This window comes from Oncorhynchus mykiss, chromosome 27 (assembly GCF_057628025.1).
Source record: "Oncorhynchus mykiss isolate SJ-2025 chromosome 27, ASM5762802v1, whole genome shotgun sequence".
Classification (NCBI taxonomy): domain Eukaryota; kingdom Metazoa; phylum Chordata; class Actinopteri; order Salmoniformes; family Salmonidae; genus Oncorhynchus; species Oncorhynchus mykiss.
Window position 1 is genome coordinate 23163875 of NC_143048.1, and position 21482 is coordinate 23185356.

Consider the following 21482-nt stretch of genomic DNA (forward strand, 5'->3'; position numbering starts at 1 on the left):
TGGTGGGAGTTAACTAAGAGACTTGTATTTTAGTCAGAGTTTCAAGCTGTTAAAGCGGTCAGCCGTGGCTCTATAGTGACTGTGATCCTATATTGGGGGTGTTGGGGCAGAGCCGTGTAGCAGCAGTGTGTTCTGTCAGACTGTTGACGTCTCTGTGTGCATCCCAAATGGCACCCTACTCCATATACAGTGCACTACCTTTGACCTATGGGACCTGGTCAAAAGTAGTGCACCTTATAGGGAATAGGGTGCCATTTGGGATGCACCCTCTGTTTTCCCCCTCTCTCCTCTTCTGTCCCCAGGGGAACAGAGGGCTGTGTGATTGGGGCCTTGACTGGGAGCAGCAGATAGGAGACAGAGACTGTATACTACTGACTATCTATTAGCCTGACACTTGTTTTTTCTCACTTCTCTTTCCCGTTTTTGATTGCAGGCAAGTTGGGATGCAGCCCTCATTTTCAAGGCCCCTGTTGCCAGCATGCTGGCGATGTAGATGGGCAGATGGGATAAAAACAGCTCAGGGCTGATCTCTATTCCCCCCCATTAAAACGGCAACTAAAACCCTGCAACGCGCTAGATTCCCAGAGAAAAATCTATAACTGGTATTTTATGGCCTTTCCATTTCAGATATGCCTTTGCCTTGCTGCCTCTTCTCTAAGACCACAATGCTGTGCAGTCTGTCCATTCAGCACATACACTGAGTGTATGACATAGACTAATCAGGTGAATCCAGGTGAAATCTATGATCCCTTATTGATGTCACCTGTTAAATCCACTTCAATCAGTGCAGATGAAGGGGAGGAGACAGGTTAAAGAAGGATTTTTAATCCTTGAGACAATAAGACATGGATTGTGTATGTGTGCCATTCAAAGGGTGAATGGGCAAGACCAAAGATTGAAGTGCCTTTGAACAGGGTATGGTTTGCCAGGTACCAGTTTGTGTCAAGAACTGCAACGCTGCTGGGTTTTTCACACTTAACAGTTTCCAATGTGTCAAGAATGGTCCAGTATCCCTGTTGAACACTTTCGACACCTGTAGAATCCATGCCCCGATGAATTGAGACTATTCTGAGGGCAAAATGGAGTGCTCAACTCAATATTAGGAGGCTGTTCCTAATGTTTTGTACACTCAGTGTATGTTCCCTAGTGATGGCCTTGTATCTAACATAACCCCTATTGACAATATAGCTGGGAGCAAATGGTTATCTTATCTTAACAAGGAAGGTAGCTGTGTCTTTATAAGATAGTTTTATCTGCACAGGAAGGTAGTTGTGTCTTTACAAGACAGTTTTATGTGCACAGGAAGGTAGCTGTGTCTTTACAAGACAGTTTTATGTGCACAGGAAGGTAGCTGTGTCTTTACAAGACAGTTTTATGTGCACAGGAAGGTATCCGTGTCTTTACAAGACAGTTTTATGTGCACAGGAAGGTAGCTGTGTCTTTACAAGACAGTTTTATGTGCACAGGAAGGTATCCGTGTCTTTACAAGACAGTTTTATGTGCACAGGAAGGTAGCTGTGTCTTTACAAGACAGTTGTATGTGCACAGGAAGGTAGCTGTGTCTTTACAAGACAGTTTTATGTGCACAGGAAGGTAGCTGTGTCTTTACAAGACAGTTTTATGTGCACAGGAAGGTATCTGTGTCTTTACAAGACAGTTTTATGTGCACAGGAAGGTAGCTGTGTCTTTACAAGACAGTTTTATGTGCACAGGAAGGTATCCGTGTCTTTACAAGACAGTTTTATGTGCACAGGAAGGTAGCTGTGTCTTTACAATACAGTTTTATGTGCACAGGAAGGTAGCTGTGTCTTTACAATATAGTTTTATCTGCACAGGAAGGTAGCTGTGTCTTTACAATATAGTTTTATCTGCACAGGAAGGTAGCTGTGTCTTTACAATATAGTTTTATCTGCACAGGAAGGTAGCTGTGTCTTTACAATATAGTTTTATCTGCACAGGAAGGTAGCTGTGTCTTTACCAGATAGTTTTATGTGCACAGGAAGGTAGCTGTGTCTTTACCAGATAGTTTTATCTGCAGAGGGAGGTAGCTGTGTCTTTACCAGATAGTTTTATGTGCACAGGAAGGTAGCTGTGTCTTTACAATATAGTTTTATCTGCACAGGAAGGTAGCCGTGTCTTTACAATATAGTTTTATCTGCACAGGAAGGTAGCTGTGTCTTTATAAGAGAGTAGCCCTGGCCTGGCACACTGGAAGGCAATTCATTATAATCCACAATGGCTGCCTTAGGATTTAGGTGATTGGAATGTAAAACAGTTTGATTACTACGGTACTCCTCTCTCTCATCCACACTACAGCAGGGGTCTTCCTTGACACAACTTTAACCCCGCAGAGAGAGAGAGAGAGAGAGAGAGAGAGAGAGTAGCATCATCAGTACAGGGGTCAGGGTATGCGGCATGATACATCACTCGTACCAATAGCCTGACTGCACCAGGCTTCCTGCCACTACCCCCCCCCCCCCCCATAGTCTGACTGCACCAGGCATCCCAGCCACTACCCCCCCATAGTCTGACTGCACCAGGCTTCCTGCCACTACCCCCCCCCCCCCCCCATAGTCTGACTGCACCAGGCATCCCGGCCACTACCCCCCCATAGTCTGACTGCACCAGGCATCCCTGCCACTACTCCCCCATAGTCTGACTGCACCAGGCATCCCTGCCACTACCCCCCCCATAGTCTGACTGCACCAGGCATCCCTGCCACTATCCCACTCTGCCACATCCCACTCAGCCCCATCCCAGCCACATCCCACTCTGCCACATCCCAGCCACATCCCACTCTGCCACATCCAAATCAAATCAAATCAAATCAAATGTTATTTGCCACATCCCACATTTGCCACATCCCAGCCACATCCCACTCTGCCACATCCCAGCCACATCCCACTCTGCCACATCCCACTCTGCCACATCCCACTCTGCCACATCCCACTCAGCCCCATCCCACTCTGCCACATCCCACTCTGCCACATCCCACTCAGCCCCATCCCAGCCACATCACAGCCACATCCCACTCTGCCACATCCCAGCCACATCCCACTCTGCCACATCCCAGCCACATCCCACTCTGCCACATCCCAGCCACATCCCACTCTGCCACATCCCAGCCACATCCCACACCCTACATCTTTATGGCCTTCTTGTGACATCGGGTGGTGTAGGTGTCCTGGAGACCTCACTACCCTCTGGAGAGCCTTACGGTTGTGGGCGGAGCAGTTGCCGTACCAGGCGGTGATACAGCCCGACAGGAGGTTCTCGATTGTGCATCTGTAGAAGTGTGTGAGTGCTTTTGGTGATAAGCCGAATTTCTTCAGCCTCCTGAGGTTGAAGAGGCGCTGCTACGCCTTCTTCACGATGCTGTCTGTGTGGGTGGACCAATTCAGTTTGTCTGTGATGTGTACGCCGAGGAACTTAAAACTTACTACCCTCTCCACTACTGTTCCATCGATGTGGATAGGGGGGTGTTCCCTCTGCTGTTTCCTGAAGTCCACAGTCATCTCCTTAGTTTTGTTGACGTTGAGTGTGAGGTTATTTTCCTGACACCACACTCCGAGGGCCCTCACCTCCTCCCTGTAGGCCGTCTCGTCGTTGTTGGTAATCAAGCCTACCACTGTTGTGTCGTCCGCAAACTTGATGATTGAGTTGGAGGCGTGCATGGCCACGCAGTCGTGGGTGAACAGGGAGTACAGGAGAGGGCTCAGAACGCACCCTTGTGGGGCCCCAGTGTTGAGGATCAGCGGGGTGGAGATGTTGTTACCTACCCTCACCACCTGGGGGCGGCCCGTCAGGAAGTCCAGTACCCAGTTGCACAGGGCGGGGTCGAGACCCAGGGTCTCGAGCTTGATGACGAGCTTGGAGGGCACTATGGTGTTAAATGCTGAGCTGTAGTCGATGAACAGCATTCTCACATAGGTATTCCTCTTGTCCAGATGGGTTAGGGCAGTGTGCAGTGTGGTTGAGATTGCATCGTCTGTGGACCTATTTGGGCGGTAAGCAAATTGGAGTGGGTCTAGGGTGTCAGGTAGAGTGGAGGTGATATGGTCCTTGACTAGTCTCTCAAAGCACTTCATGATGATGGAAGTGAGTGCTACGGGGCGGTAGTCGTTTAGCTCAGTTACCTTAGCTTTCTTGGGAACAGGAACAATGGTGGCCCTCTTGAAGCATGTGGGAACAACAGACTGGGATAGGGATTGATTGAATATGTCCGTAAACACACCAGCCAGCTGGTCTGCGCATGCTCTGAGGGCGTGGCTGGGGATGCCGTCTGGGCCTGCAGCCTTGCGAGGGTTGACACGTTTAAATGTTTTCCTCACGTCGGCTGCAGTGAAGGAGAGTCCGCATGTTTTAGTTGCGGGCAGTGTCAGTGGCACTGTATTGTCCTCAAAGCGGGCAAAAAAGTTATTTAGTCTGCAAGGGAGCAAGACATCCTGGTCCGTGACGGTGCTGGTTCTCTTTTTGTAATCCGTGATTGACTGTAGACCCTGCCACATACCTCTTGTGTCTGAGCCGTTGAATTGAGATTCTACTTTGTCTCTATACTGACGCTTAGCTTGTTTGATTGCCTTGCGGAGGGAATAGTTACACTGTTTGTATTCGGTCATGTTTCCAGTCACCTTGCCCTGATTAAAAGCAGTGGTTTGCGCTTTCAGTTTCACGCGAATGCTGCCATCAATCCACGGTTTCTGGTTTGGGAATGTTTTAATCATTGCTATGGGAACGACATCTTCAACGCACGTTCTAATGAACTCGCACACCGAATCAGCGTATTCGTCAATGTTGTCGTCTGACGCAATACGGAACACATCCCAGTCCACGTGATGGAAGCAGTCTTGGAGTGTGGAATCAGATTGGTCGGACCAGCGTTGAACAGACCTCAGCGCGGGAGCTTCTTGTTTTAGTTTCTGTCTGTAGGCAGGGATCAACAAAATGGAGTCGTGGTCAGCTTTTCCGAAAGGAGGGCGGGGCAGGGCCTTATATGCGTCGCGGAAGTTGGAATAGCAATGATCCAAGGTTTTTCCCGTCCTGGTTGCGCAATCGATATGCTGATAAAATTTAGGGAGTCTTGTTTTCAGATTAGCCTTGTTAAAATCCCCAGCTACAATGAATGCAGCTTCCGGATATATGGATTCCAGTTTGCAAAGAGTCAAATAAAGTTCGTTCAGAGCCATCGGAATGGCTTGGGGGGGGAATATACACGGCTGTGATTATAATCGAAGAGAATTCCCTTGGTAGATAATGCGGTCTACATTTGATTGTGAGGAATTCAAAATCAGGTGAACAGAAGGACTTGAGTTCCTGTATGTTGTTTTGGCCACACCACGTCACGTTAACCATAAAGCATACGCCCCCGCCCCTCTTCTTACCAGAAAGATGTTTGTTTCTGTCTGCGCGATGCGTGGAGAAACACGCTGGCTGCACCGCCTCCAATAGCGTCTCTCCAGTGAGCCATGTTTCCGTGAAGCAAAGAACGTTACAGTCTCTGATGTCCCTCTGGAATGCTACCCTTGCTCGGATTTCATCAACCTTGTTGTCAAGAGACTGGACATTGGCGAGGAGAATGCTAGGGAGTGGTCCACGATGTGCCCGTCTCCGGAGTCTGACCAGAAGACCGCTTCGTTTTCCCCTTTTTCAAAGTCGTTTTTTGGGGTCGCTGGCTGGGATCCATTCCGTTGTCCTGGGTGAAAGGCAGAATACAGGGTCCGCTTCGCAAGTCATATTCTTGGTCGTACTGATGGTGAGTTGACGCTGCTCTTATGTTCAGTAGTTCTTCTCGACTGTATGTAATGAAACCTAAGATGACCTGGGGTACCAATGTAAGAAATAACACGTAAAAAAACAAAAAACTGCATAGTTTCCTAGGAACGCGAAGCGAGGCGGCCATCTCTGTCGGCGCCACATCCCGCTCAGCCACATCCCACTCAGCCACATCCCAGCCACATCCCAGCCACATCCCACTAGGCCATCATCCCAGGTAGGCTTTCTCAGCCACATCCCAGCTAGGCCATCTCAGCCACATCCCAGGTAGGCCATCTCAGCCACATCCCAACTAGGCCATCTCAGCCACATCCCAGGTAGGCCATCTCAGCCACATCCCAGCTAGGCCATCTCAGCCACATCCCAGGTAGGCCATCTCAGCCACATCCCAGGTAGGCCATCTCAGCCACATCCGAGGTAGGCCATCTCAGCCACATCCCAGGTAGGACATCTCAGCCACATCCCAGGTAGGCCATCTCAGCCACATCCTAGCTAGGCCATCTTAGCCACATCCCAGGTAGGCCATCTCAGCCACATCCCAGCTAGGCCATCTCAGCCACATCCCAGGTAGGCCATCTCAGCCACATTCCAGCTAGGCCATCTCAGCCACATCCCAGTTAGGCCATCTCAGCCACTTCCCAGGTAGCCCATCCTAGACTATCCCAGCCACATCCCGCTCAGCCACATCCCAGGTAGGCCATCTCAGCCACATCCCAGGTAGGCCATCTCAACCACATCCCAGCTAGGCCATCTCAGCCACATCACAGTTAGGCCATCTCAGCCACTTCCCAGGTAGCCCATCCTAGCCTATCCCAGCCACATCCCGCTCAGCCACATACCAGGTAGGCCATCACAGCCTATCCCATCTCGGCCACATCCTAGCCTATCCCAGCCACATCCCGCTCAGCCACATACCAGGTAGGCCATCACAGCCTATCCCATCTCGGCCACATCCTAGCCTATCCCAGCCACATCCCGCTCAGCCACATCTCAGGTAGGCCATCTCAGCCACATCTCAGGTAGGCCATCTCAGCCACATCCCAGGTAGGCCATCTCAGCCAAATCCCAGTATGCCATCTCAGTCAAATCCCAGCTAGGCCATCTCAGCCAAATCCCAGCCTATCCCAGCCTATCACAGCCACATCCCAGCCATATCCCAGCCTATCCCAGCCACATCCCAGCCTATCCCAGCCTATCTCAGCCACATCCCAGCCTATCCCAGCCACATCCCAGCCTATCTCAGCCACATCCCAGCCTATCTCAGCCACATCCCAGTCTGTCCCAGCCTATCTCAGCCACATCCCAGCCTATCCCAGCCACATCCCAGCCTATCCCAGCCAATCTCAACCACATCCCAGCCTATCCCAGCCATGGCTCCTGTGTTCTTCACCAAGTACAGGCCTAATTCACACCCTTATCTTCAGCTGCACAAAACAGCACCTGGCACCTCCATTGTGTGTGTGTGCTGCCCAGTGTTGGCGAAGCCAAGGTCTTAATCAACCACTCTCAAACAGGCGCCTATTGGACCAATGTTAGTGCCTGCCAGCACTGAAGAGCAAGGCTTGTTGGAAGAGGAAATCATGGGCAAATGTCAAGGACCCAATTCTCATTCAGAGTACACACGCATGCAGAGAGTCTCTGTGCCAGAAATAGATTTAACTTCAATGTTGGATTACTTAAAAGCACATTGAGATGTGCTCGAAGCTAGCAACCCACATTCTGTGTGATACCGGGCAGATGTGAGAATATGTGTAGAGGTCAATTAAGATAGGTAATTCGTTCTGTCTCCATAGTCTGAGCTTTGTTAAGGTCAACAAAGACATTGTGCTAAATTACTGAATCTAAAACCTGCTTTAAAACAATTTAAATTGTGGATTTAAATACAGAAAAGATTTGGGATTAGAGAGAACAGACTGGTCCATATTCTGTAATGACTACTATTCCATCAGCCACAATGCCCTGTCCTTAACATACGACTGATTCCTCTCCCTAGTTAACGCTCTGATGTACAACTACAAAAACAATCCACTTGTCCTCCTCAAGCCATTATGCAAGACAGCATCTGGAGCCAGTATCTCATCATTCCTCATTCCAAATATTAACCAATTGGAGAAAACACTACAGTCCAAGAACATTCATTCTGTTCTGTACCTGAGATCAAACCACACTCTCTTTAATCAAACCCGACAACTCATTACGTTTTAGTCATAGAACTGGACAAGAGCCCAAACAGGATTCAGATTGGTATCTCACAACTAATGATCTCTAATAATTTTGGTGCCCATTCTCCTAGTTGGAAGCTTGAGTGGGAGTGTGTGTGGAGAGAGAGAGAGAGAGAGAGAGAGAGAGAGAGAGAGAGAGAGAGAGAGAGAGAGAGAGAGAGAGAGAGAGAGAGAGAGAGAGAGAGAGAGAGAGAGAGAGAGAGAGAGAGAGAGAGAGAGAGAGAGAGAGAGAGAGAGAGAGAGAGAGAGAGAGAGAGAGAGAGAGAGAGAGAGAGAGAGAGAGAGAGAGAGAGAGAGAGAGAGAGAGAGAGAGAGAGAGAGAGAGAGAGAGAGAGAGAGAGAGAGAGAGAGAGAGAGCTGTATAACAGCAGTATGATAAGCCACTCCGTGAATACATTACAGCAGCACTGTTAGTCTGCACAGGCTGGGGCCTTTCGTTAAGCTGAACACCCACCGGCCCCTCACAGCCACAGCCGAGGCCCCCACAGCCAGAGCCCCCACAGAGGTAAGAACACATATAATACTCCTCCTAACATATTCGCACCACACTTTACAGCCACTCAGACTCAGACGGGCCTGTCATAGCACCCTGCCTTATTAAGGGAAGGGAAGTATGGGGGAGACGAGAGCTATTTGAGTTAGAGAGTAGGAGGTGGGCATAGTCAGAGAGAAGGCTAGGAGAGGAGAGGAGGAACGGAGAGGACGAGATGAGAGAGTAGTTTCTGCATTTAGAAGATTGGTTTGTGTTTTTCATGGTTTGAATTCCCTGCTGACTGTTTTTAATTTAGCCAAGAATCCCAGTATATAAACTATCATTTTGGAGCCATTGTGAAATTGCATTACGGTAGACTACCACTAGAGACTGAATTAGCCCATTGTTTTCAAGTCAACCATCTTGGGATAAATGAGGTTTGAATGTGACATGGATGGAGTGGGAGATTAACTAGGAGCATAATAAACAAGAGGAATCAATGCGAGGAGTCACAATCGGTACTCAGTGAATGTCACATACTGTATGAGATGTGTGTGTGTCAGTGTGTCTGTGTGCATAACTGCATGTGTGTGGTTCGTAATATGTTTGTATTATGTAAGCATTCTGCATGTCTCTATCTTGTACTATAGGCTTCCAACCCCACAAGGTGAATCCAAACCCCCCACCTCCGCATCTTTCCCTGGTGTTGAGTCTTTTCATCTTGTTGTGGAAGTGCTAACTCTCAATGCCAAAAGGGCAGACAGATGCCCCGGGCCGGAGGGGAGCTGCTGTCCCTGAATCTCTGTCCTCAGCACACAAAGGTGATGTCGCCTGGGGAATGTGGCTCAGTACGGGAAGAGCTGTCAAGAGTAACAGGAGAACACCTGGGATTAATGTCAACTGCCTACAGGGCAGTCTCCTCCTATTCCTCTGTCCCTCCCTTCTCTCCCGTCTATCTACCTCCCCTCCTCTCCCCTGTCTCAGAACATCTATGGCAAGGCCATTTACATTGACCTTTAAACTCCAATTAGCCACTTAATCAGAAATGAATTATGAATATTCCAAAAACCAACCGGGCTTAGGTTACTTGTCTCTTTCACCTCATTATCATCCGCTAATGCCTGGCCCTGCATCACATTTCCATTACAAAGGCAGGGAAATGATATTTACTGAAGACTCAGGTGAATCTAAAGGGCAAACTGAGATAGGGGAGAATTTTGTAGATTTGTTTTCCACTTCTGCTCCCAGTTAAAATAATCCTGTGGATTAAATCATTCCAGCAAACTCTTCAGACTGCATTACCAGGAGAGTGTTTGACTTCATACTGTAGGAAGAGAACATCCACTTTTGGAAGCCATGCAGAGCCCTCTGCCCTAATCTGGTGTGAAATGGTTGACAGGGAAGCGCGAAAATGGCTTCCGGAGTATCAACAGTTCATTAATACCAGTCAGAGCTGCTATCGTCACACACACACGCACGCACGCACACACGCACACACACACACACACACACACACACACACACACACACACACACACACACACACACACACACACACACACACACACACACACACACACACACACACACACACAAACGAACTCACACTCTCTCTGTAATTATTTGTCATCCTCTGTTAAGTGTCATGTTGTTGAATAGTGCCAGAGGCTTCCATGGTAACAACATCATGTATCGGCCCTATGATTGGATGAATCTCCTTTTGCTAAATGAGGTGTTTGGCATGCACTGCCAGCGTCAGAGGTGTGTAGGATAGCAGTCTACTGATTGAGCCTCAGCTCTCCAATGAGAGGTAGTACTCCGTCAACTACCTGAGATGCAGTCTCATATGGACAGGGTCAGATAGACTACAAATAGACAAATCTGTCTGTTCGAAAGGTATCGATTGCCCTACCCTGATTTGTATCAGTGGGTATGCTAAGAAGGGGAGATTAGAGAATCGATGAGTGTGCATGGGCAAATGTGTGTGTCTGTGTGTTTTATTTAGATTTTTGGATTTTATCAACCTTTTAAAATCAACCTCATCAACAGAGACAGCAAGATAGTCTTAAAATAGACATTTTTAAACAAGCGTCAGATTATGATTGGCAACAACGTTCTCAGCCTGGATTCACGTTCTGTTTTTCAGGCAGCTTAGAAAGATTTAAGGGATCCGTCTTTATGTTTTTGCTCTACTCTATATTCTCCTCTGTACTCCTCTTTACCCAGCCCTACTGATACCTAGCCCACAACCACAGGAATACTTTGCTTCACAATAAATTGTAATGCAATCATGACAACATGTTAGGAGAATATTATGTTCTATTCAAATGGCCTCTTTAAATATAAGTCACAGAACAAGTTCCCTCATTTGGTCTGGCTGGCTGAATGTTCTCCACACATAAAGTGACAGACGGGTATTTAGAGTCAGATACTGTGCTGTGTAAATCCATGGTGATATCAAATCATTGTTCTGAGGAGGCTTTGCCTCAGGGTACTGTCTATGTGATTTCAGCTCTGACCAGACTGCTGTTTGTCCTTCAGTGACAATGACAGACATAAATTCCCCCTGACTGTGAGCCTAGACCTCTGCTGAAGGTATCTAGAATGGTGACTGGTGAAGTCTAGGAGATGATATTATCTCTCTAGACAGGGACACATCTCTGGGTGAAAAACCATCTCTGGCAGATAGATAGTCATGGAGGGCCTCTTGATGCCTGAGAGGTTGATATTTGATCAGCTTGTCTCCCTGGTGTTGCTGAGAGCTGACTGAGTGGGAGCTGTGAGGCTGAGCTGAGTTCCCTAGCACCCACACACTGAACCCTGGGAGTAGGCAGGGCAGGACTGGAGACTGAGAGCTGACTGACTAAGAGCTGACTGACTGAGAGCTGACTGACTGAGAGCTGACTGAGTGGGAGTTGTGAGGCTGAGCTGAGTTCCCTAGCACCCACACACTGAACCCTGGGAGTAGGCAGGGCAGGAGACTGAGAGCTGACTGACTGGGGCCACATGTGTTTTCCTTAGTCCTTTACATTGTGTTCTACTGGGCTCATTATTGGTAAATCCTCTCTGTTGTCCCCTCCACCATGTTCTGCCTGTAATGGAAAACAACAGGGCCAACTCAATAGGCAATGTGCTACTACTCTGGCACGTAATTAGAGATGATTTACAGAGCGTGATTACTCTATGTTACAGAGTTTGATTGCTCAAACAATTATCTCTGTATATGCTGTGGTGATGGAGCTGAATGATGAAGGAAGCGTTGGGCTTTTGTTTGTCTTAGATGCTGTATTTGAGAGGGAGAATGATCACAATTTTCCAATAATTAGCATACATTCAAAAACAGAATACAGTTAGGCTAGATCTGCAATGTTTTGTACTCTCAAAGTACATTCGTTACGGTATCTGAGTCTGAGCTGTGCTTTATGTTGATGCAGACACATTTCCCAATGAGATATTTTGCAACAACCTTGTCAATCTGAATCTGAATGTCTTCTTTATGCAGAGGATGAACACAAATGAAAAGTACAAACTAACATGACTGGGGAAACCTGTGGGTATAGTGAATACAGAATGTCAATGGACAGGAGGGTGTGTGTGTGTGTGTGTGTGTGTGTGTGTGTGTGTGTGTGTGTGTGTGTGTGTGTGTGTGTGTGTGTGTGTGTGTGTGTGTGTGTGTGTGTGTGTGTGTGTGTGTGTGTGTGTGTGTGTGTGTGTGTGTGTGTGGATGTAGGTGAGTGGGTGAGATTGGGAATGTGTAGAGACAGGAAAGTCTCAAAATGGCCAAGGAAAGCCTGTATCCAGCCCCCCTATAAGCCTGAGTGACATGCACCAGCAATTATAGCACATCACAGCAGGGTATATACAGTCGACATCACACCTCCCTCTATCTATCGCAGCACTACTCTGACACATCTCCCCAGTGTCTGTTCCATGGATGACTGGGTATGGAGAGAGAGAACGCGAGAGAGAGAGAGAGAGAGAGAGAGGGGGAGAGAGAAAAAGAGAGACAGCAAAAGAGACAGACAGAAAAAGAGAGACAGAGAGACAGAAGAAGAGAGACAGAGACAGAAAAAGAGAGACAGAGAGACAGAAAAAGAGAGACAGAGAGACAGAAGAAGAGAGACAGAAAGACAGAAGAAGAGAGACAAAGAGATCATTCCAGAGACAGACAGCGAGAGAGAGACAGGCAGATAGGCAGATAGGCAGATAGGCAGATAGGCAGACAGACAGACAGACAGAAAAAGAGAGACAGAGAGACAGAGAGAGATGGTATAACCTGCATAGTAATCAGAACCCACCAGCTGCGACACTGCAACCCAGGGAAGCAGGGAGGGTAACAGACCACTAGCACTGAGCAAGAGGGCCACACACACAGGGATTAGTGATAGGGACAGAAACCAAAAACAGGGACAGCAGACTCAGACACACATGCTGTTCACACACAGATAGGACTGGCATGGCACACCTGCATCACTTTGCATACATAGATAATGTACTACACATCTAGACAGAGAACATTTCCACATCATGTCGGCTTATTGACCAGACTTACTTTGGATTCCATACAACATCAACATAACTCAGATCAGGTTGGTAGGCTTACTACTGTGCAGCTACATACAAATCATCAATTGGTTGAAAAAAGGTGTGAAATGCCAATACCCATGATGCCCTGTTCAGGTCCAGTCCATTACTTGGCAGTCAGTCTCATAAGGCCATCCTTCCTAATCTTGTCTCGTTAACTCAACTATTGGAACATAAGCCAGGGATTCTGAGGCTAATCACATGGTAATAATTACACAGCTAGTCACAACTTCTCGTCAACCTGAGGAGTGTTTCTGCTGTCATCGTGTCACTCCACACTCTCAGTTACTCACTTTGAATGGGAAATGTGTCACACACCAAATGTCAGGCCGGATGCATCAGCCAGGCTCCCCACAATGTGTTGTTCCAGGCACATATCTCAAACCCACCAAAGAACCTCTGAATTGTTCCCGTAAAAGCTGACTGATGCCTCATCGACAGTCTATTCTGACTGGGGGGATTTTTGGCATACTGTGAAATCTATATTTTTTCCATTAACTTTCATGACACATCATTCCCCAAACCCAATATCTCAAATGAAGAACTACAGTAGTTTACATGACTTCAAAAGCAAGAAAGCATATTCAAGAGTAATTATTTAAATTGTCATTACATTTTATTGCAAATGTACATTTGCAATAAAATAATTGTATGTTTCTTGACCAAACCATTTTTCCCCCCAGCTATCCAAACTCTCTTGGTCATTCTTGTAAAGTATCAATGCCATGCATGTTATGTGAAGTGTTTTCATTGTGGGTTAGTATCCTGCACAGCAAATACATCTGTAAAGTGTACCACAGTAATAGCCACCCAATGACCATGAGAAGCATTTACATGACCATGACAACTAAACCTGACAGACAGTATGCGGAGTGGCCTGGTGTTCACTCATACATTATACACTAAAACACTGTTCTAACTTACTCAGAGTTAAACTACATATGTAGGATCTTAATTTGATCACCCTGTTGCAGGATAACTTTCCAGGAAATGTAAAACTTGTGTTGTATTTGAGGTTCAAAAAGGCTTCTGAAGTTTGTAATTTTCCCTTTGAAATTTGACTTGATTTTCACTTACGAAAAATGTCCATGAATAATAATCCACATAATAATTCACATTTTCTGTTGCTGCAGGATTATTTTCCTGTAGAAAACTGACTCAAATGAAGATCCTACATCTGTAACCTCCTGTTTTGTGTGGATGGGGTACTCCATCTCCAGACTCAGCAGTGAGTTCCTAGCTAATCTGTTTCTAAGAGTCTGTTCAGTTCATGATAATGGTCAGGGGTACTTGAAGCACAGACATTTAGTTACTGGCTTTGTGAGTTCATCATAGAGACGTCACATCTCCAACCCTGGATCAATAATCAATCTGATGATGACTGTCAGGGAGAGCTACACTAGTGCTGCATGCATTAATAGAGGAGTTGAGAACAATGCATAGGCAGGACACATAGTTGAAAGCCAAACAGTGGCCTTTTATTGATGCTGGGTGAAATGAGGGGCACCATTTTGTCAGAAGTATAATGAAGAAAGATTGTAGAAAGTATCTTTCTTCAAATGCATAATCTTCATATTGAAACAATCAAAGGAGTCAAATGATCAAGAGAGCAAAACATCAGAAAGATTACATCAAAACTAACAGACCAATTACAATGGTATTACTATGGCATTAACATTGCTTTGTCCATTGCTACTCATTGCAAAAAATTCAACGAGAATATGGAAATTGTGTGCGTGCGTGTGTGTGTGTGTGTTGAATGACAGGGGGATAGACAGAGTTCAATTTGTGTGCATGTGTGGTCAGGAGGGGTTCAGGTCGTGACATTGTCATCATAACTCAATGTTTGAATTCTATGTCGTCAATCACTATACAAAGTCAGGAGTGACTGTCAATGTAAGAGGAAATGATTTGTTCTGCTTACTGACCACCAAAAAATACCCTCCATGAAGCCATATGCAGTGCCTGTCTTGTCCATATAACCTAGCCAGCCCTAGATCAATGCCCAAGAATGCAATAACCAGAGCGCACATAATGCTTATCCGAGAGACAGAGACCCGGCACAACTCATAAACTGCACTGCGGCATCAGCCGTTAATATCAAGTATAGTATTCGTGATAGGCTATGTCTGAATATTTCATTCCTGCCAGGCTCGCGCACACCGGGCTAAATGTTATGCAAATCTGGAAACCAAGTCATCGTCGCAATAAATTGTCACGTTCTCGCTCAATACCTGCAAGAATCATTAGCCTACCATGCTGGTGTATCATCATAACATATTTTCTTCAATCATCATCACCGATAGCAGCAGACATGATAACACCTGGTAAACAACTAAGCATTTGCGCACTATTCAGCGGAGGAAAATTGATGGTGAATTTACGGAACAAGCACAGGGTGTTGTTGGCACAATAATAACTCATTGCTGCCAGTCGGATTGATGATGATAAAAAGTTCAAGCACACTTACCCCCTTTGAACATGGTGGAAGATTTATGTCGTCCTCAGTCTTTTGAAAATCATCTATTCTTGTATTCCAGATTAAACGTGCGCTCTCTAGTTTCGAAGTTATGAAAATAAAAGTTTTAAATGTTTGTTTGTTTTATGATGTGTCGAATGTAGCTCCTCTTGTCGCCGTGCCGTCCAGCCAAAACATTCAGTTGTGATGTATAAAATTGTCAACGAACGTTAGTCTCCTCTCATCCCGTTGAGTAGGCTGGTCTATGGGACGGACCTTTTCAGGCAGGATTTGGAAAATACGCAAGGGTAACGTTACGCATTGCGAATAAATGCATTGAAAATGTCCTTTCAAAAGCAAAATAACTCTGGTGTTCGGCTTGTGAGATGCCCCTTACAGATCGTTTCAACCCTTGATAACCATCATTTTTACACTCACTTTAAATGAACGCAAAACATCTATCACCATGTTTTGGGCAAAACGACTGTGCTCACAGCCTCCAAGTATAGAGTTAATAATTTTAAAATGGCAATCTAAATTCCTTCTCGAACGAAGTCGGATGGATCATATCATATTCGTTCAAATCTTTCATTAACAGAAGTTATTTAGATTCACATTTCGTCTCTGAAGTCGGATTAGGCGCTGGGTCCTCAAATCCTGATTAAAAACGTGGACTTTGATGAGTTTCGTTCCGTATAAATCCCTCCAATAATATATTCCCGCGCTTTCCCGTAGTGTTTGGGAGCTGCAGTAAAATTCCTGCCGTTCTCCGGTCTTATCTGTGAGGACCTTTCAATTTACGCCTCTCCCTCAGAGAATGCAGACTTTCGCCATTCTGCGCTCAATGTAGACGAAAGAAAGTAGAGCTGTGGGTCCACTCTGGCTCATCACTGCACCCTCTCGGTCCGTCTCTATGTAGGCTCGTTCCGTTATCTACGGTGTCTGCTGGCAAAGTCTGAATGTTCAGCACTCCACTTGAAGGGAAAACATTACAATTATCTTATTATTACATACATTCCAATTTCGTGTTCAGAGGGCAATGTCATTCACATAAATGAACAGTGTCAAATAAAACACACAGTAATTGATGTAACTCAATTTAATAACTTATTTTCTTCAAATCTGTTAACCTAATCAGTAAGATCCTTCATTTGCTGCAGGCTCTGAGAGATAGTGGAATTTGGTTTAGAAATGTGGCCATGACCACATTTGTGCCAATTCCTTGGCCATCTCTCTTTCTCTTTCAGGGAAACATTTGTAGCTCAGTTTATACGTTTTTATATTTTGGTAAGAGCACAGTGTAGACCTACCCTTTAATGATGATGACTGTTTATCTGTCATCCAATTGGCCCAGAGCCACTAGTCCTAAATCAGATAGGGACTTGTTGGTGGTTACTGAAAACATGATGAATTGATGGGGACAATTTCTCAACTATACAAGTAATGTATAAGGATGTACCAGCCCACTGTTCTTCTTCTAATATTTGAAGAAAATAAATGGTGTTATTGATATTTCTTACTGATAGCTAAGGTGTAATACTGTAAAAGGCCTATTCAAGATTTCATGAGAATTTACATTTAAAGATCTCAGGCTTCAAGGTTCCAAGATTAGAGCTAATACAATTAGATATGGGTTAATGGTTTCACATGGCTAGGGAGGATGTGCATGGCAATCAATAGAAATAGAAACAACAACAAGTATAATGACCTAAACCTAATGTATATGAAGTTACCTAAACATTTGAATTAAATGTATTTCCTGGCAGAGAGCACAGTGAGATTCGGGGTGGTGAATATAGACCATATAATTAGAATGATCCTTCTATGGTACAGATGGCCAGCTGCTAGATCTGTGAAGGTGGAGACCAGCACAGCACAGTACTGTATGTGTTGTGTTGCTGTGTGTGTACTGTGCTGCTGGTGCCCTGTGCCATAGTGTGGCTGTGATGGTAGTTTTCCCAGGAGGAGAGACTTTCACAGCCAATTAGTCTCAATGGTTACTGTTGCTATGGTAAGAGGACTCAGCAATGGTTGCAGATAGAAGATAACACTGTATCTGGTCAGGATCATGAACCTTCCCACTGGCCACACTCTGGTTTAATCAACATTGATCAATACAATTACGTTGAACCAACGTGGAATAGACGTTGAATTGGTCTGTGACCAATTGGTTGTGACCCTACTTAGAACTACAACTATGCAACACAATTAATGGAAGACTTACTTCAATAGCATGGAAGAAAATGCAACAGCAAGCAGGCTTCAATTGTCATAAACATTTTATTTCAAGAAATGTAGCTTGCTGTAGGCCTATTTTACATACTAAAGTATATGTAGGCCTACAGAGATGCATACACTTGAGACAACAACACTGTAAGAAAGAAAAAATCAACAGGGAACATGGGAATTGTTGCTAAATAAGGGAGTGTCGTTTTCACTGCAGCTATCTCAATCCTCTCAATTATTTTAGGCATGATATTTTGTGAGTCATTTCTGTCCCTTCCCTATCTCATTCATAGCCAAATTCTAACTGAACAGCAATGGCACAGAGAGGAGGTGAAAATTAATGGGATCTAGTCATACAGATGTAGGATCTTAATTTGATCACCTTTGTGTTGCTGAAAATGTTCCTGCAAGACAGGAAATTAAAACTTGTAGTGTATTTTAGTTTTTAAAGGAGCTTCTAAAGTTTGTTGATTTGTCCTAACGAAACAAATGTATTTTATAATGTCCATTATAATCCACATAATAATTATAATTTCCTGTTGCTGCAGGATTATTTTCTTGCAGTGCAGTAGCAAATTGGCTCAAATTAAGATCCTACATCTGTAACTTCTGATGGAGCGAGAGAAGATAACGGTATGCTTACAAAAGTTTGAGTTGATAATGTTGCTAAGAATGAAGGTTACTGTTAATTACAAATATGTATTTTCTATTCCATTCTGAACAAATGCAACATTTTCTATCATTTCGTGTATAGAGAGATTCAGAACCGGCAGGTAGCCTAGTGGTTAGAGCGTTGGACTAGTAACCGAAAGGTTGCAAAATCGAATCCCCGAGCTGACAAGGTAAAAATCTGTCGTTCTGCCCCTGAACAAGGCAGTTTAGACACTGTTCCTAGGCCGCCATTGAAAATACGAATTTGAACTTAACTGACTTGCCTAGTTAAATAAAGGTACAATTTAAAAAAACACGGACAGCGATGCACTGCTGATTATCTCACATCGATTGTTCCGCCTGTAACGATGCCACTCTGCAATTGATTACTGGCACCTTTCTGGCTCCCCTGAAAACATGGCGGCGCCCACTGTCGAAACGCAAGTCGTTCCAGCAAAACAACGAACCGGTAAGTATGAATCTCTTATATTAACGTTATCACACAATACATAACCGAGTACGTGGTATATGGGACATGCTTTTAACAAAAACATTATACATTGCCACCATGAATAAGGAATTATGACACAGATACAACTAGCGACTAGCTAATGCTAATAATAAGGAAAGCTGACTCAAATGGTTTAAAAGAGTGATTAGCTAGATAACTTCCGAATTATATGAAACATAATAGAACACGTTTTTAAATATCTTTAAGGTCCAGGAACTAACGTTTAGCCAGTTAATCATCAGACACTTTCGCCCATGCGCAATTAGACAAAGAGGTGACCTGCCAGGTAGTCTGGCGGGACTACACTTGACAGACAAGGTCACTGTATTAAACCTAAATAAATAACCAATAATTCTTGAGGCATCCTTTACAGCAGGGATCATCAACTAGATTCAGCCGCAGGCCGATTTTCTCTTGAGCAGATGGTCAAGGGCTGAATCATAATTACAAATAATGTGTAGACTGCAAATTGATCATAAGAAGCCCAAACATATATATTATTTGACTAAAACATAATCATTTAAAACCTTACATTGGTATACAATAACATAATGTATATCGCTACTACTTTGGAACAGATTTCCAAAATAAAAATCACTTGCGGCTGATTTGCGGGTGTTTTTACAGTCTTTTATGACCAACAAATAAACACCCCAAAAATAATTTTAAACAAATAAATTCGGCCCTCGGGCCACTAGTTGGGGAACCCTGCTTAACATTAGGTTGCTCTTAGTTATGCTATAATAAAATATAAACTACAACAACATTGTATTAACTTGTTGTCATAGTGACTGGATTATAATAGCATATGGAGGTGAGTGGTTTTGAAAATTAGGCATATACAAGAGGAATAGGGATTGTGCAACTTCAAAGCAATTACTAAAACAATATGTAACAACTCGTATATAAGAGCAACTTAATGTAAAATATTACCAATAATCATAACAGACTATGCCCCTACACCGTATTTGATCTGAAGCCTCCTGTCTTGTCTGTGTTTGTCAACCATCTCCCACAGTACAATTATTTGATTCTTACCCTAGTACGAGGACCACGGCGGGTGGCCAATCAAATTCCTGATGAAATCCTGCAAGACCCAGAGTTACAGGAGGCTATCCACGCTCTGCCTGCAAATTACAACTTTGAGATCCACAAGACAGTCTGGCGGGTGAGACAGGCTATGTCTAAGAGAGGTAAGCACAGAATATACCTATTCATTACATTTCTACTATCTATTAGGCTAGGATAATATACTCTATTAGGCTAGGATACTATACTCTATTAGGCTAGGATACTATACTCTATTAGGCTAGGATAATATACTCTATTAGGCTAGGATACTATACTCTATTAGGCTAGGATACTATACTCTATTAGGCTAGGATACTATACTCTATTAGGCTAGGATAATATACTCTATTAGGCTAGGATACTATACTCTATTAGGCTAGGATACTATACTCTATTAGGCTAGGATGTGATGGTGATGAGAGGGGTTATTGGGTTGTGATGGTGATGAGAGGGGTTATTGGGTTGTGATTGTGATGAGAGGGGTTATTGGGTTGTGTTGTGATGTGATGAGAGGGGTTGTGATGGTGATGAGGGGTTGTGATGATGTTGATGAGGGGTTATTGGGTTGTGATGTTGATGAGGGGTTATTGGATTGTAATGAGGGGTGAGTTGTTATTGAGTTGTGATGGTGGTGAGGGGTAAGGTGTTATTGCGTTGTGATGGTGATGAGGGGTGAGGTGTTATTGGGTTGTGAGGGTGAGGGGTTGTGATGTTGTTGAGGGGTGAGGTGTTATTGGGTTGTGATGGTGATGAGGGGTTAGGTGTAGAGGTCGACCGATTAATCGGAATGGCTGATTAATTAGGGTCTATTTCAAGTTTTCATAATAATCGGAAATCGGTATTTTTAGATGCCGATTTGCCAATATTTTTAAAATGTATTTAATTTTTTATTATTTATTTTAAATTGTTTATACCTTTATTTAACAAGGCAAGTCAGTTAAGAACACATTAACTGCCTTATTCAGGGGCAGAACGACAGATTTTCACCTTGTCAGCTCGGGGGATCCAATCTTGCAACCTTACAGTTAACTAGTCCAACGCAACAACGACCTGCATCACTCTCGTTGCACTCCACAAGGAGACTGTTACGCGAATGCAGTAAGCCAAGGTAAATTGCTAGCTAGCATTAAACTTATCTTGTAAAAAACCATCAATCATAATCACTAGTTAACTACACATGGTTGATGATATTACTAGATATTATCTAGCGTGTCCTGCGTTGCATATAATCTGACTGAGCATACAAGTATCTAAGTATCTGACTGAGCGGTGGTAGGCAGAAGCAGGCGTGTAAACATTCATTCAAACAGCACTTTCGTGCGTTTTGCCAGCAGCTCTTTGTTGGGCGTCAAGCATTGGGCTGTTTATTAACTCCTGACATGAGGCTGGTGTAACCGAAGTGAAATGGCTAGCTAGTTAGCACGCGCTAATAGCGTTTCAAACGTCACTCGCTCTGAGCCTTCTAGTAGTTGTTCCCCTTGCTCTGCATGGGTAACGCAGCTTCGATGGTGGCTG

General features: G+C 44.6%; 2 protein-coding genes across 3 annotated transcripts in view; one reads left to right on the forward strand and one right to left on the reverse strand.

Moving 5' to 3' along the window:
* The window catches only part of LOC110507777 (reticulon-4 receptor-like 1), a 221828-nt gene extending 205370 nt beyond the window's left edge, over positions 1–16458 (reverse strand). Inside the window, exon 1 of the mRNA XM_021588005.3 lies at positions 15521–16458. Within this exon, the coding sequence (XP_021443680.1) occupies positions 15521–15533 (13 nt within the window). The 5' untranslated portion in view covers positions 15534–16458. The remainder of the gene's footprint in view (positions 1–15520) is intronic.
* Positions 16459–18317: 1859 nt separating this feature from the next.
* The window catches only part of LOC110507778 (2-(3-amino-3-carboxypropyl)histidine synthase subunit 1), a 136610-nt gene continuing 133445 nt past the window's right edge, over positions 18318–21482 (forward strand). Inside the window, exons 1-2 of one of the 2 annotated variants that reach the window (XM_036964879.2) lie at positions 18318–18854; positions 19940–20089. In XM_036964879.2, the coding sequence (XP_036820774.1) occupies positions 18803–18854; positions 19940–20089 (202 nt within the window). In that variant the 5' untranslated portion in view covers positions 18318–18802. The remainder of the gene's footprint in view (positions 18855–19939; positions 20090–21482) is intronic. The other variant, XM_036964880.2, reaches the window with a different exon arrangement.